The sequence below is a fragment of the Sinocyclocheilus rhinocerous genome, unplaced genomic scaffold, assembly GCF_001515625.1.
Source record: "Sinocyclocheilus rhinocerous isolate Xijiao unplaced genomic scaffold, SAMN03320098_v1.1 scaffold4178, whole genome shotgun sequence".
Taxonomy (NCBI): domain Eukaryota; kingdom Metazoa; phylum Chordata; class Actinopteri; order Cypriniformes; family Cyprinidae; genus Sinocyclocheilus; species Sinocyclocheilus rhinocerous.
Genome location: NW_015627541.1, coordinates 247,230 through 265,111, shown reverse-complemented (window position 1 = coordinate 265,111; position 17,882 = coordinate 247,230). Strand labels below are relative to the sequence as shown.

The 17,882-nt window shown below is 34.9% G+C and overlaps 1 protein-coding gene across 1 annotated transcript; it reads right to left on the bottom strand.

Moving 5' to 3' along the window:
* Positions 1–10,917: 10,917 nt before the first annotated feature.
* On the bottom strand, positions 10,918–14,348 carry LOC107730394 (uncharacterized protein C3orf38-like). The gene is made up of 3 exons (XM_016541236.1): positions 14,120–14,348; positions 13,767–13,942; positions 10,918–11,784 (listed from the first exon to the last, which is right to left on the bottom strand). Exons 1-3 carry the CDS (start codon positions 14,244–14,246, stop codon positions 11,230–11,232), a joined length of 858 nt encoding a protein of 285 aa, XP_016396722.1. The 5' UTR covers positions 14,247–14,348; the 3' UTR covers positions 10,918–11,229.
* Positions 14,349–17,882: the final 3,534 nt, after the last annotated feature.

The following is a 17,882-nucleotide window of genomic DNA, read 5'->3' as shown; positions in this document are numbered from 1 at the left end:
AAAAAAATAGTAATTTAATAAGTTTCTGTTTTTATAACAGGCTAAGTCCTATATCATAGACATAGCTTTATCACACAAACAAGAGTCCTATTATTATTTTTTTTAATATCTGCAAGATCGCAAATGTACAATAAACAACAACTTACAGAGTAACTTTCAGACACAAAATTCCGTTTTGCTCCATCAGAAAGAAAATAGAACAAACAGCGGAACCGCTGCGTCTCCGAACAACAGTGTTTTGTTCCTCAGCGTTACACGGACCAGCAAATGATTCAATCAGGTTATAAGTACAGTCGTTTGCAAAGTTAAATTAATCAGCTTTTTAAACCAATCGGTTGATTCAACTCACTCATTAAGACAGTCACTTGCTGCCACCTACTGGCGGTTGTAGTTTCATATTTTAAAAAGTAGCTTATTTCATTTTTGCAATCATTTAATATTTCTACATTAAAATGTTATATTTAAACTTAACATTATGCACAATCCATCTATGAATTTTGTTGATAGTGATTTCATTTGATTGTTAATAGCCAGCATGTCTTTTTATTCGATTGAATTTATTGATTAAATAACCTGACATAAGAGGACACAGATAGCCTATGACAATAACTGAGTTATTTCAGTGTTTTGATCTCTCAGCTGAGAGAATACATCCTGTTTATTATATTATAATATTTAATATTACATTTAAACTTTGACTATAGCCTAGACATATTGCATATTAATTGTACTATTTATGAACCTCAAAGCATATGTTTGTGTATTTTGTGTTACTCTATAATGATGTTCTATTTGAGGGCATGTGTAGTGTAGGTATAGGGCCCAAACATAACCTCAAGCCCAGGGGCCCCCGCCCCCCTAAGTCCTGCCCTGGCTATAGTCTTTTCAGGTAGTACACAAATGCTGTGTCAACAAAACTAAACAGGGATAATAACTCAATACCACAAAATAACTACGAGATCTGAGAAAAAAATAAAAAAAAGTTTACCCTTGAGTTATTTCTGTTTGTTTGGTACATGGCATAACAGTATATGAAGGCTTTGGGGTGAACCCTAGACTGAATCAGGAGGAAAAAACAAACATGCTGACACTCACTTGCTGATCTGTGCTGTGTGTGCTGCCAACTGGCTCTCATGATGATGTATTGACAGATGCAGTCCTCTCCAGTGCTTCTCTGGGCCTGAGAATTTGGTTTACAGCAGCACCATGGGAAATAAAAAAAGGGGGATGCCCAAGGGCTTGGCTAGATGAGGATGAATGGAGACATTCCTGAATGTCAGCAACGAAACTATCGGGCCAAGCTGAGACACGCACCTTACAGCTGGAGCTAAACAAACTGAGCTTGGTTTCCAGAACTTTCCTCTGCATTCCTTTCAAATGATCAAAAGCAGCAGAGCACATTTTACTAACTAACCTAAGCATGAGAAAATTACTTCCATCAAAAACACAAAGCAACCTGCAGCACAAAAAGATAAATGAAGCGATACAAAACAAGCTAAATGATGGCGCAACTTCAACAAAAGTGGCCAGAGTTTCAGTTTCTATGAAGCCCTTTTCGGTATATCAAAGGGGCCAAGATTGGTCTGGTTAGCACTACACATATTGTATTATTTTACAGGAAGGTTTTTATATTTATATTATTATTTATATTAGTAGAGTTTACACTTTTATATTACTATTTATATTAACATCATAAAAAAAAATTTACGGTCAGTAAGATTTTTTTAAGAAATGAATTTATTATATTAATATATTAATAATAATACTTTTATTCAGCAAGTATGAATTAAATTGTTTATTAAATACATTATTACAAAAATAATAATAATTATTATTTTTCTAGTTCTATTGCTGTTCTTTTGAACTTTCTTCACATCAAATAATAAAAAAAGAAAGAAGTTATTTTCACAAACATTGTTACTAAAAATCTATTTCAAATGTTGTTGCTGATCATTTGAAGGGTTAAGATTTTATTTGTATTATTATTATTATTTAATTAATACTTTTATTCAGCAAGGCATACTTAAACTGATCAAAAGTGACAGTACAGATTTTTACATTATTAAAAACATAATTCTATTTCAAGTTCTATTACTGTTGATTTGAACTTTCTACTCATTAAATAATTCTAAAAAAATAAGTTATTTTCACACACAAAAAAAATATTAAGCACAATATTAAATTTTAAGTCTCATTTTAACATTGATAATAATAAGAAATGTTTCTTGAGCACCAAATCAGCAAATTAGTATGATTTCTGAAAGATCATGTGACACTGAAGACTGGAGTAATGATGCTGAAAATCAGCTTTGCATCACAGGAATAAATTACATTTTAAAATATATTCAAATAGAAAACAGTTATTTTAAATTGTAATAATACTTCACAATATAGTTTTTTTTCAGTATTTTTGACCAAAGAATTGCAGCATTAGTGAGCATAAGACTCTTCTTTCTTATATTTTCAATGAACAAATGAACAAATAAATAAATAAATCTTACTGACCTCAAAGTTTAGAATGGTATTGCATATATTTTTCCCTGTCTGCTGCAGTTTTGGGACTGTGTTGCCGTGGTGCCATCAATCAGTGTTTTCTATTGCTGTTCTTTTGAACTTTCTTCACATCAAATAATAAAAAAAGAAAGAAGTTATTTTCACAAACATTGTTACTAAAAATCTATTTCAAATGTTGTTGCTGATCATTTGAAGGGTTAAGATTTTATTTGTATTATTATTATTATTTAATTAATACTTTTATTCAGCAAGGCATACTTAAACTGATCAAAAGTGACAGTACAGATTTTTACATTATTAAAAACATAATTCTATTTCAAGTTCTATTACTGTTGATTTGAACTTTCTACTCATTAAATAATTCTAAAAAAATAAGTTATTTTCACACACAAAAAAAATATTAAGCACAATATTAAATTTTAAGTCTCATTTTAACATTGATAATAATAAGAAATGTTTCTTGAGCACCAAATCAGCAAATTAGTATGATTTCTGAAAGATCATGTGACACTGAAGACTGGAGTAATGATGCTGAAAATCAGCTTTGCATCACAGGAATAAATTACATTTTAAAATATATTCAAATAGAAAACAGTTATTTTAAATTGTAATAATACTTCACAATATAGTTTTTTTTCAGTATTTTTGACCAAAGAATTGCAGCATTAGTGAGCATAAGACTCTTCTTTCTTATATTTTCAATGAACAAATAAATAAATAAATAAATCTTACTGACCTCAAAGTTTAGAATGGTATTGCATATATTTTTCCCTGTCTGCTGCAGTTTTGGGACTGTGTTGTCGTGGTGCCATCAGCCAATCAGTGTTGTCATGATGTCATTTCCTGCGACTCCAGAGTGATTAGTCACATTGAATTTATGGCTCAGGTGGATGTCTAAAGAAATGTGCTTGAAACTCAGGTTGTATAATTCTGGCAGGATGTGCCACCTGAGAAACTGCCATGGAGATGAATGGGAATGCCATCGGATACTTTCTCCAGGAATTACAGACCTCCACGGGTAAATAAACTACTACAGGATATCATAGCAAAGCTTCCTTTTCTGAGAAAAAAGTGGCACTGCAGTAAAACTTCACTTTTGCCATTTTCATTCCTCCGTTAAAATACTGTTCTCTAATTGGATTAGGTCTTTGATCGGAAGTGGAGCTTCAGCGGGTGGGAGTGTTTTTCTCTGCCGAGAGCCAAAAAAGCACTGACCCCTGAAGTGTCACCCTCACGAGGCCGGTAACAGTACTGCTGTAAAATGAATCACTCCTTCACACTCACTTTCCCAGAATGGCCATGGACTGAGGTGACAAACACGGAGCAGGAGACCGGCACAGCTGGGCCACGTAAAGCCTGCAAGAAAAACAACGAGCGAGAAATAAAACATGGACTTAAACAATGTTTTATGAGCTTTGACTTAATGATGACCACCTCAGAGAGAGTTATATAAGCTGACCTCCACGACCACATGTATATGCAGGATTAAGCCACTGAAATCACCACAATTAACGCTGGATGAATATGAAATATCACAGATAAAAAAAAAAAATGTTTAACCCTGGAGGTGAATGTGTCAATATATTATCAAAAGCAATATTAAATTGGTAACACTTTACAATAATGATGCATTCAAATCCAGTGGCGGCTCGTCGGGGGAGGCAGCTTCCCCAAAATTTTGAGGTAACAATGGGAGGAGGACGATTTAATGTTAATAAAAATCACAATTCATTTCAATTCATGTCTCAGAATGTGTATTTTTTGTTTGTAATTTCACAGCTGTAACACCATAACATGTTACTGAAGTTGGTAAGCGCCACTTTTCTATCGCGAATATGCCGAATCTGCTGATGTAATTACAACCGGTAATGATAGAGAAGGGGAGGGGGAATTAAAAATAAAGGGAGAACACGCCTAAGCTGGATACAGGCTAACCTTACAGCAGTCGGCTCTTTTAACACAGACTTTTAATAAGGGATGGACGTTTGCTTTAAGTGATAGGCCAGGTAAGTGAAATTATATTATATAATATAATGACCCCCTGCCAAATTATTACCCCTCTCGTTTAAATCGATATCTGATTGCGTAATCCTGGGTCAAAAATGGGTTGCCAAGATGATTTTAGGAAAATTTATACCTAAGCTACATTAAAAATAACAAAATTTGTTTTATTTTGAGTGTGCGAAAATAAAAGTAAACACTTTGTGCTTTCGAATTATGTCTTCCTCTTATCTGTATGACCAAAAATGATGTAGGCTATTTTATGTTATGGTACACCGGCGCCTCGTGCGCTCACACACACACACACAAAAGGTTACACTGGTCAATTTAAATAGTCCGTGGTATAACTGGTCCACTTTGTAAGCCAAGCACATTTTTGCTCATGTGAAGAAGATATTTCTGTCGATATACGAACGCGCGTGACGTACAAAGCCTCTACATTATAAATAATAGTTTCATTCAAATACATTGCGAATATGGAAACATAGGATTTGTGCCGAATGAGAGGTACGTGAGCCCAATTAACACCTGGTAGGGCTACTTTCAGTTTCGCTTTGTTTTGGTTTCTTTAGGTTTATATATTTTTATTTCATTCTTGTTCTGTTCTGAATACCGTTGCATTTATATGATTTGTTTTGGAGTGAGCTATACTAACGTATATCTATGTTTATAATGTTTATACATTATAATATTTCACTTTATTTGGTATTATTTCTGGTATTATTACAGTCTCTCCAAACGTTTTGCTGCTCACAAAACAATAAGCAGAAAGCACCAATCAATGAGAGCGAGTTTGAACTTAAGAAAGCTGACTGGTCACGGTCAAAAATATGTTGAGGACCAATACATAACCTCCAAATACATAAACCTGCGCTCGCTCTCATATGCACGCACGCACTAATCATCGATCTAATGCCAGATCCTTAAAAACAATTACAGGTGTAGTGCCGAATTCTGACCACCGCCAGAATATTACCCTATTTTTATTAGTTAGCCTAATAAAAATACAATTCTTAATTGTTTGTTCATGTTAGTTCACTAACTAATGCTGACAGAATTTTAATTGTAAAACTTTGAAATTAACATAAAATAAGTTTTTTTACCTACCTTGAAATATCATTTGCAAAATTATTTTGACGAATGGCTTCTTTTTCTTGCCCACTTCACCCTGAAACCTCTGTTCTGGGAGTTTGCAAGTTCTGTGAGCAGGTACAAAATTCCGCGAAAAGGACGGATTGCTTTATGGCAACAACAAATCAACAATCCACTGTAATTACGACAGTGTATTCCACTCACTTAACAGTAGGGGGCTCCAAAGTCGAAAAAATAGCTACGCAAAAATACATTCAGTTGCTTTAACTGTAATTAACAATTGCTGTGGAAGAATGTTCATGTTAACAAATTTATTACTACTTGTTACTACTAAATCCTTTGCCTTTGTATAATGAAAACAGGAATTTTTAGACACATAGTGGACGCTGTCTCCATTCACAGCCACTAACTGCATCCAGGACAGCAGCACAGACAGCCAGCCAAAGCCAACCTGACAGTCTGCTGGCACGCCCAGATAACATGATCATTTCCCCATCAGCAGCCACGCTCTCAAGCCTCTTTAACACCCGCTGCTTGCTCCCCGTCCACATATTCCAGAGCCGCGAGGAGTTTGTCCACAAATTCTATTCCAAAAGGACGTCCTGACAGAGCACCTTCAGCTGTAAGAGGACTGATTTGCTGTGCTGTAAACGTTTAAGTGGAATGTAAAGGTCATGGATTCTTTTTAGTCATGTTAAACTTGTGTGTCAGCATTTTTACTTGAACAGTTCTGTGCACTGCATTGCACTCATTCATTGTTTATGTGAAATACACAATATGCTTACAGCAGAAATTAATGCCTCGTCGGTAGAGAGCCCTCTGGAAAAGCTCCACAATGAAATGAAGTGTTAATCTACAGTTTGTTCCATGAATAGACTACACAGTGTTTAGTGCTTTAAAGAAAAATTGAGGCACGAATCCAATGTTCCCACTTTAAAAAAAAAAAAATGTAATAGTAATGGATAACTTGTATTTGTTTGGAAATTATATGTTAGGAAACTATTATGTTACAAAATGTTAAATAACATATACATACATAGATAATATTTTTCATTTAAAGATAATATATAAAAATAGTATAATAATAGTTTTAAAGGGGTCATATGATGTGCTTGTAACACTCTAAAGAGAAAGGAAAACTTGAAATCGCATCATATGACCCCTTTAAAAATATCAATTTTTATAACCACCTCCAAACAACTATACAACAATATCATTATAATCTGTTGACCTTATATTATGTTAATTGTATTAAACTTCGTTTTAATAGTAAGGTCCATTAGTAAACATTAATTAATGCATTAACTAATAAGCCGTTTTAGGTAGGTGTGGCTGACTCTTAACTTTTATAAAGAATATCTCTTTGGATTTGAGACTTTAGTCTTTGCAACTTTACAGATCTTCTTTATGCACCAAGAGCTTGTAACACTCTAAAGAGAAAGGAAAAAATGAAATCGCATCATATGACCCCTTTAACAGATACAACTTTTGATTTTAATGTTGAAACCAATGAACTGAAATTAATAAAATGCTTTACAAGAATTTAGCATTGTTAGTTTATGTTAATTAATGCTAACAGATGGAACCTTATTGTAGTGTTAGTTTGAATTATTATTGACGATTTTTCACCACAAAATTATGTTTAGATTTTTAGAATTACGGTTCTACATTTTTTACACAACCCTGCTATTGCATAATTCCCCTCTATTACAGAAAATAGTAAATTTAAACATTTACAACCATGACATCTAAGAAATATTAATGGGACCCTTTCTACAGCATGACAAGAAAATTAAATCTCATTCTATTTTCTATGAGTTATAGTGTTCACTACATTTGAAAACTTAACCATTCTATATTGTTTTCCAAGTGTGAAGATTTGTCTTTTTTCTCATTTTGAGAAGAAAAAAAATTAAACTAATATTTTGCTCAATTTATGGTTAAATTATATGCAGTTTATGAGAAATTGTAAATATAGTTTATCAATAAACTTACTGAAAAAAGTCATCTTATTTCTAGAAAATTTAACCCCACAAATCGAAATCTAAATGTTGTTAAATTAATGTTTTATTATATTTTAACATAATATAAACAACTGTTAAAAACAACATATAGGACATTTAAAAAGTGAAAAGTGAGACGTGACATGTGGCCAAGTATGGTGACCCATACTCGGAATTAGTGCTCTGCATTTAACCCATCCAAAGTGCACACACACAGCAGTGAACACACACACACCGTGAACACACACCCGGAGCAGTGGACAGCCTTTTGCTGCGGCGCCCGGGGAGCAGTTGGGGGTTCGGATTAGGCCACAACTTCCCCCGAAACTACTTAATTTTACCTCCTCAAATGAACCACAAACTGAAAAAGTCTGAGGTCCTATATTTGACCCTATTTGTTTAAAGCATCCTATACACTGAGAAAATGTAATTTTGAAAGAACAACCCTTTGATTTTTTTTTTTTTTGGAAATCAATGAAAATAAATCTTTGAAACTGAAAAAAAATAAAAAATAAAAAAGATTCTTAAATTGTCAATGATGGCAGAAGCAAAATAGACTCATTCACATGTCCATCAATCAGCCTGTACTTCACACGAGGGAGTTTGTTTTGATCACTGCTGCTGTAGAGGGCAACATTCCACAGACTAATGTACGAGCGCGCTCAGATGTTACAGGGTGAACGGAGGTCAGATGAGAAATGGTGATCACGTCTTCAGGTTCTGTCCTTCCCACATGTATAAACACGGCACAGTACACTGATGCACTACAGCGTACCGTCTGTTTGCTTTGCAGCTCTAATTCTTATGGATGAGGGTCTTTCAGACTTCAGACAATAACTCATTTAATTAAGCAATTGAATTGTCTGGGCTGTCAAAGGTTTAATAGATGGATTACTTGGTTCAAGGAGTTTTTTTTCTTTTTACTAAGGACATTGTCACATCACATCAGATCAATAAATAACGTTCATTTTTAATATACTTTATCATAGTTTCCAAAAGCAATAATTTAGGTATTTGCAATACACTCAGGAAGAGATTGATTTAAAGCCAAGCAATCAGCAATAAAGTTAAAAATTTACACTTTGGTACATGAACAGCTCTATAAAACATTGGGGTTGCATAAAACAAATTGATTTTCTAAAATAATTGCTTTGCCTTTTGATTTTGACACAAATAATGGGTCAATTGTGCCCCCATGTGGACATTTCATTTATTTATTTTTTTTTGGACAAATGCACATTATGGGCCAGCAAAGTCCAGCAAGTTGTTATAGATTATATAAAATGTCACAGCAATTAAAAATAGAACTAATAGTTCAAGATTAAATTGGTTTCTATGCAGCAAAACTCAGATTCTTTTTAGTTCCACAATGAAACAGAATCATACCTAGATGAAAAGTGTTTTAATCATAGCTCAGCCATTCAAGTTTGAATTTGGCCATAAACAAGCGAACACATTAAAGACGTATGTGCTATTTTCTAACCTTTGAAGCAATAATTCAAAAGTAACAACCAAAAAAAAATTATAATAGACTAGCCAATTAAAAAAGTTCATTGTTCACCCCTCCAAAACATATCTGAGAGATTAACCATCAAGACGTTAACATGGGCTTTATGAGAAACACACGTCGCCATTAAAGACAATCTGAAGGCGCAATGATCCGCAGACGCCAGTGAACTGTATTTTTGAACCTGGACGTCATAACTGTGAGCTCGGCCAAACCACTTATTAAAAAGAAAGAGGCCACAGCTATAAAGACAGAAAACGAGGAGCTTGTTATTTTTCTTTCGGGGAGGTGAACAGGAAAAAGATCAATGGTTGTGGTGGCGTCTTTTGCCACAACTATGGCACTCTGTGGCATTAAAAAACTGCTCGAGAAAAGATATTATCGAAGCGTCAGTCTTTGAAGCAAACGCCAAGAATAATTTCCCACATATAACATTCCCCACTGAAACCACACATTGCTGTGCTACTAAACACCCATCACAGCCCGGCTCACACTCGCTGCATATTGCTCCAGAGAGAAGTGCTGCTTCATCTACTGCCCAATTAGAGACTGATGAGTCAAAGAACTTGCTTCTGGCCTCTCAAGAACCATAAACGGTACTTTATTCCCGTAAGGCGTGAATACTGTAAAACATTCCTTCCGCAATAAAGCTACAGAGCTGATGATCATGAACCATAATTATGGGAATGAGGGAATGTAACACCGCTGCTGGAAAAAAAAGTGTTATGTGGACATAATTTGGAGGTAACTTCACCACGGCAATGAAAAAATAAATAATAATAATGGAAAAAAAAAACGCTTAGAGGTTCTTCTCAAGAGCCCTAAAAATGTCGGTCGCACTTTACAGTAAAGTTTCATTAGTTAACAATGCACTAACTGTGAGAATTACATTTGTTACAGTCTTTATTAAGGTTTGTTAATATTAGTTAATACAAATAAAACTGATCATTGTTAGTTCATGTTAACTCAGGTTCATTAAATAATATTAGCAAAAACAATTTTTGATTTTAATAATGCATAGTAAATGAAATGACCATTAACTAAGATTAATAAATGCTTTTAGAAGTATTTTTCATCGTTAGTTCATGTTAACTAATGTATTTACTTATTGTTAACAACTGGAATCTTATTGTTACCAAGATGACTCTGTGTTTGAACAAAGACAAAATAAAACAATAAAATAAAATAAGAATAAAAATAAATAAATACATAAAGTCATGAGGCACAGAGATGTTAACAGATATTTTACTGTGAAATGATCCAAGTATTGATACAAGTACTTATGAATAACTAGAAGGAATAAACAGATTTGAGGTATTTTAAGGAAAATCGTAAAATATTAGGGAGCTAAAGATGACTTTAATTTTCCAGAGAGTTTGAATTCTAGCCAACCCAAAATCACAAAAGTAAAATAAAAATAAAATCATTATATATGAGTACCATAAAAATAAAAAAAAGTTTTGTGAATTTAGTATTTTGTCATGTCATTACATTGTTTAGAGCATAAGAATAAATTAGAAAAATAATTTAAAAAAAAAAAAATTTTTTAAAGATATTTTATTCATACGTTATGCCATGTCCTCTGTAGAGGACATCGGGACTTTAAAAAGTTAGATTTCCAATTAGATTTCTGTAAACAAAAATAAAGGTAGAACTGCCACCTTAAAGTTCACATATGAACTAAAATTACTAAAAAGCCTAAATTTGTATAAATATTTGTAAATTTATTGTTTTCGAAGTAACCTGAAGGACGAATTAAAAATGCTTTTAGGCCAATTTTCAGAAAACTACTTTATAAATGTAACTTTAAGTTGTTCAATCCATATAAATAAACATTAATTTAGATTTTCTATTTAAAACAACAATAATAATAATGGGGATAATAAATCAATAAAATACATTTTAAAGAAATATTTTGCTAGGGTTCAAACTGACTGGAAACTGTCCTTCAAGTAAAAAAAATAAATAAAAAATACAAACTTAGATCCTTTTACAGATGAATATCTATCCCACAATAAAGTTGTTTACACAGTACATCATCTGTGTTAAGACTTCAGACTTCACTGCCGAGTCAAAACATGTCCAAACAAACCTTGTGAGGATCTCGGACTCTCAGTCGCAAAGGCTCAGCAACTCTTTTGAGTCGTATGTAATAACTGGTAACTGTTTGTCTGTGATGCCACTTTGTGCTTCCACTTTCATATTCACAATCTTTATTTTCCAGCGATTATTGTCCATTGGTGAGCGAATGAGGCCAAACACTTTCTCAAAAATCCCAAGGCAGGCATTGTCACGGTGGATGGTCCCGGCTATGGCCACTAACACCAGTCCATGAGCTGAAGATATACACTTTAACCCTTGACCCTCCAAGTTTGGGCAGAACAACAGATGCTCTTGTCCTGCAAAAGCATGAAGCCACTGGCTGACCAGCTCTGCCCCGCTGAACTCATCGACCTGCCGCTCTCCAGAACATAAGAGAAGCCGAAGTCTCACATCCTGCCAGAAATGCTGAGGACCCCAATCTTGAGCCGGCTGCCCTTGAGTGGGGTTTTGAGAGTTCAGAAGAGCGAAGAACCACTGGCAAAACTGTTTTCCCAAAGCTGGAAGGTCTGACAGACCATCTCCAACATCTTCTGAAACCACTGTGTTCTTCTCACGCTTTGAGATCTGTTAGAAATATCGACCAGGTCAAAATACAACCTATAAAACCTTAACTTTATAAGTGATACTCAGCGCAAGGTTCATATGTTTTTTCAGGGTTCAGTTTTTAAAGAATGAAATTTAAGCACTTTTTTTTTTTTATAAAATGTTTTTATAAAGTGAAATTACTTGACACAATTGTCATGACGTTCACTACAGTTCAGACGTTTGGGTTCAGTAAGATTTTTTTTTTTTTCTTTAAGAAATTGTTACTTTTATTTAGCAAGGTAAAAAGAAATAGAATGTTAGATATGAGCATATCAGAATTATTTCTTTAGGATCATGTGACACTGGAAACAGGAGTAATGGCTGATGAATAAAGCAATAAGCCCCAAGAAGTCATGGTTTACAGTGAATTTATAACAGCTAAGGGGCGTTAAAACCCCCTTAGCTGTTATAAATTCACTGTAAACCACGGATTCACAGGGCTTACTGTTTTATAAAACGGTTATTCCATATCACGCAGTTAGGTTTCACAAAAAAAAATAAAAATAAAGTGTAACTATATTAATAAAAACAGCATTCTTCCACCAAACAATGTAGTTCCTCAGAAACATTTGTGGTTGCAACAAAGTGGTTGCCAAGCAACACACAAAGTAAACAAAGGTGTATGTTTGTAGAGTAATTTACAACAGCTTAGAACGCGGCTCAACCAATCAGAATCAAGGACTGGAACTATCCGTTTTATAAATTACATTTTAGAACATATTAAAATAGAAAACAGTTATTTTCATCTGTACTAATATTTCACATTATTACTGTTTATACAGAATTTTCATTTCATTTTCAAGTAAATGCAGTCTTGGTGAGCATAAGACTTATTTTATAAACATTAAAAAGGCTTACCGACCCTAAACTGTTGAAGGCTAGTGTATTTTTAATACCTCTGTGCCTCTTTCCAAGCATTTAGAACACACCCTATACAGCAATCTTTTCAAATTACAAGTTCTGTCAATCATATATATCGTGGTTTCATTTTATTGTCCGTTCGCTGCAAAGTCCTGCCTATTTAACAGCTCATGCAATCCATAAACAGATAAGCTGGGCATCCAGGTGGGGTAAAATACAGTGCATTACATCAATGTTTAATATATGATCAGATTCAAGATCTACGCAAATATGATACAGAAGCAAAAATGACGCGTTTAAAGATCTTTGCCCCATTGAAATCAATAGTTTAGAGTGTCAGGCAGTGTACATGATGGGTTGGATAAACGCAATTTAAAATAGAAATTCTATGATTAAAAAAAGAAGAAAAGAAATCAATGACTTAACTAACTCCCATAAACCTCTACTGAAGCCCAGCTTTAGTGGCGCTCTAAAGGCTGTGACATTATTTATCCTTCATTCATAAAAAAAAAAATATTCAAATGCACAAAGAGTGATACATATTTCTTGCAAAAGGACTTTAATAAATAAATAAGAAAGCCTGGAAATGTTTTGGCTGAGTCGATTAATCAACCTCAAGGCTACAATTTATAACCACAACATATACAGTAAAAAAAAAAAAAAGGATTTCACTGTTTTATAATATTTTAGTTCTTAGTCAGAAATTTGATTTTTCATTTTTAATGCCTTTACTGGTTAATTTAAATGGCCCTGCAGACTGATAAATAATTTTTAATGTCAACACATTATTATATTATAATAAACTAATTAAATTAAATACTGCAATACAGTTAAACTTGTTTTAATTGCTACTGTGATGTATAAATACTTTAAACTATATTACACAAAGTAATATATCATTTTTATTAAAGTAATTTAAATTAAACTGTTGTACATTAACAATGTGAAATAGGGGAGAATTATGCTTAACTGCCATGGAAATAATATGAAAAATAAATCCTTAATGCTCCTTAAAATTGTCCCTTTTTCTGACTGCGGTGCATAATACCACCCAAACATGTTTTTGGCATTGTGTTTAGAGATTCCCTCGCGACACCTACCTCACCAGATGACCAGTACTCAATGGTTCTCCTGATCAGCTGTTGTTTATCACTATTAGGGGGCATAGCAACTCCTTCATTGGCAAGATACTTAAAAATGACATCCCGGTGCACCTTCTTTCTCTTGAGGAGCTCCTCGGCATCTTGTGAGTAAGTTATGATGGCCTCAATGGCCTCTGTTGATCAGGAAAGAAGACTCAGACACACTGACAAATACACAGCTCATACAAAGATATTTATTATAACCTGACATAATACAGAAAAGTAACAATTGCTCAGTGTCGTTGCCATCAGACACGGGCAATGTTTACAGAAGAGTCTGGAAAATGGTTAGCTTTACAGTGCCGTCTTACCTTGCGTGCTCTCTACAGCGATCAGTCGATTCGTTACTGTATCTTTAAGGGCGAACAAGTCGTCCAGGGGTAATAATCTCAACAGTTTTCGACAGCCACTTTGCTCTTTCATTGACAACTTTGACATACTTACACAACTTATGTCAAGCTACACATCTTCCACCGCGGATCTGCGCTATGTGAAAGTAGCACAAGCAGATGCTTCCGTTGTTGTGACGCACCACAGCGCCTCTACAGTCCAGAGAAAGGTAGTGCACCAACCGTCCCGTCAAAATAAAAGTTCAAGGCGTCATTATTCACAAATGCAACCAAAAACGTCGGGCCTCAGGACAAGATCACGATCCAGTTACAGGACCATTGACTCTTACCAGCCGGTATTTTACTGAATCAAAAAAAAATAAAAAATTAAAATACATATGTGCCACAAATATTCCCTATCCAAATGAATAACTTACATTTTTAACACTATACTTTTTGTTATAAAACTAGTTAACACTGCTGTGTGGCACTGAGGGCAAAATTGTTATCTTTCTCATAGAACATGGATTTATTTATTTATTTTTCTTGATGTTGGAGCAAATGGTAACACAAATATGTGTGTAAAATGTGTGTGTGTATGTACATTTTGGTGGACAGGTGTTCAAATAAAAAAAAGGCATCCTTTCATAATTATTTATTTAAAAAAATATATCTTATTTAACACTAGCTCTTCCAATCAAATAAAATCTGTATCAACAAAATGCAACTTTACCATTTATCAATCTATTTACACTGCAATTTATAATTGCATAAATAATGTCATGAGATTTGCTTTAAAATTAACATTTTTATTCTAGAAATATAAAAAATATTTACTACAACCTTGTTAAATTTATGCAGTAATTCCTACCTGAATACTGTTAGACTATGCAAAAAAATCTTGGTGTAGTTTTTGACATTGAGTTTAACTGTGCATGTTAATATTATATAGAATATTGAATATATTATATATTCAATCCGCTTTGGGTTGATCTGCTGACAAGAGGAAATAAAATCTCAGCATTCTGTGCAGAAGGAAGGAAGATATACATCTGATTATTACCTTAAACTTCTAGCCTGCTCTCTTTCTTTGTTCTGTTTTGTTAGACCTCAACTTTGCTGAAATGAAGATCTGGGGCAAGTTCAAGCTCAAACCGGTGTGCACCGTTTTGCTACGGTTTCCGGTTTGAACGACATGTTTCCTGGAAACGGTGTGCAAACGGGGTTTGAGATGCGTTTTCTCTTGTTTGGTGGGCGTGTCAAAAATGTCAGCCCAATCAGCAGAACATGTATATAAACCACGCTGTATTAAAGAGACAGCTCGCACAATGTAATTAACATCCAAATAAATTAAAAAGAGCAAGTATATTGTTTGCACATGTTTATATACATTAAAGGCAAAATAACTGAAATAATAAGAGCACAAGTATAGATCTGGAACTTCTTTAAGTCTGTCTAAATATCATTTAGTAATTGCAATGTCTTCTGGTCCATATCCTTTCCTTAGGAAGGTGTGCTAAATACTGATTAATGTAACATAAAAATACTATACATATTTATATATTTTGCTATTGTATTATGGAGTGACACTTTAATAAACTTTTCTATACCCCTCTGATTATATAATGGTAAATATCATAGCACAACAACAGTGATCAGGTATTTTTCATCAGGCTCCGAAAATTCTTCAAAAAGAACACAAAGAATGGCCTTCTCAGCTGCCATAGTTGCAACTCTTGCGTCATCAGAACAGGGTGTTCAACGCACCACCGTTTCCGTTTAAAAAACGTTCTGCACCATTTTTGTCGGGGCTGAACGCAGCCCTGACCTTCAGACAAGCTAAGCTGCCTTGATTTACAAGAATTTGCAGAGCGACCTCCAGTGGAAGGGGTTTGAAATAACCATCCTAGAAGAAAGGCAGTTGTTATGATGGTTAAATAGAGATAGGATTTAATGATTATGATTATTCATTTTGGTATGGGATGATTTAAATTAAAAACAGTGACTGAGAGGGGAAACAGAGAGAACACAGCATACATGCTGATATATATGTTGGACTGGCGAGGCCATGGACATTTCCATTTCTTCACTTCTGCGAACTGAAACAAAGCACAAATCAGGTTAATGTAAAAATACTCCACTGCACACCTGGGATCACTTCCTTCTCACTCTTAACCTCAACATGCTTCCAGACACAACACATACCCCTCCACATGTCATCTTTAGACATAACCTACGCTCACTCTCACCCTTCCGGCTATCTGCTATGGTTTCATCTTTGCTTCCTCCCCCTAAACAGTTATCATCTCTTGATGCTAACAGTGCTACTGATACTTTCTGCTCCACTCTTACATATTGTTTAGACACTGTCTGCCCCTTGTATTCCAGGCCAGGCCGTACCACCCCTTCTGCCCCTTTGCTGTCTGATGTTTTCCGCAAACATCGTTCTAAGCTCAGGGCTGCTGAAAGGGTATGGTGCAAATAAAAAAATCCTACTGACCTTAATGTGTATCGGTCACTCCTCTTTTCATTCTCTGCTAATATCTCCACTGCTAAAAGGACATACTATCACAACAAAATTAACAATTCGTCTAACTCTCGCATGCTCTTTAAAACATTTTCCTCCCTGCTTTGTCCTCCTCCTCCTTCATGAACTCTAACAGCTGACGACTTTGCCACATTCTTTATTAATAAAATTACAACCATCAGTGTACAATTCTCCACACCACAATCTGTTAAGCACATAATTACCAGCAAACATACACTCGTTCACATCCTTCTCTTCACTCTCTGAGGCAGAAGTCTCCAAACTCATCCTTTCTAATCATCCTACTACTTGTCCGCTTGATCCATCTCATCTCCTTCAAACCATTTCTCCTGCAGTTGTACCTGTACTCACTCACATCATTAACACATGCCTTCACACTGGTGTTTTCCCCTCAGCATTTAGACAGGCTAGTATAACCCCACTACTTAAGAAACCCACCCTTAACCCATCTCTTTTTTTTTGAGAACTACAGACCGGTTTCCCTTCTTCCTTTCATTGCAAAAACACTGGAACGAACTGTGTTCAACCAAGTCTCTGCCTTTCTCACAGAGAACAACCTCCTGGACAGCAACCAGTCTGGTTTCATAAGTGGACCGAGATGGATGGACCGTGAATTCAACCCGAGACTGCCTTGCTCTCAGTTGTTGAAGCCCTAAGACTGGCAAGAGCGGTTTCCAAATCTTCAATACTTATCTTGCTGGATCTGCCTGCTGCTTTTGACACGGTTAACCACCAGATCCTCCTGTAAACCCTATTGGCAAAGGGCATATCAGAAACTGCAGTTGTTTGAGTCTTATCACTTAGATAGGTCCTTCAAGGTATCTTGGAGAGGAGAGGTGTCCAAGTCGCAACATCTAGCTACAGGGGTGCCTCAGGGCTCAGTTCTTGGACCATTTCTCTTCTCTGTCTACATGGTATCACTAGGTTCTGTCATTCAGAAACATGGCTTTTCATATCACTGCTATGCTGATGACACTCAACTCTACCTCTCATTCCATCCTGATGATCAGACGATAGCTGCTCGCATCTCAGCATGTCTAACAGACATTTCTTGTTGGATGACGGACCATCACCTTCAACTCAACCTGGCCAAGACAGAACTGCTTGTGGTTTCAACAAACACATCACTTTATCAAAATTTCACCATCCAGTTAGGCACATCAACCATAACTCCTTCAAAAACAGCCAGAAACCTTG

What these genes read in the sequence shown, in the direction of transcription:
- LOC107730394 (XM_016541236.1), bottom strand. Translation starts at nt 14,246, where the DNA reads ATGTCAAAGTTGTCAATGAAAGAGCAAAGTGGCTGTCGAAAACTGTTG. An exon ending in CGCTGTAGAGAGCACGCAAG is followed by an intron (nt 13,943 to 14,119) that starts GTAAGACGGCAC and finishes CCTGATCAACAG; the next exon opens with AGGCCATTGAGGCCATCATA. An exon ending in AGTACTGGTCATCTGGTGAG is followed by an intron (nt 11,785 to 13,766) that starts GTAGGTGTCGCG and finishes TATTTCTAACAG; the next exon opens with ATCTCAAAGCGTGAGAAGAA.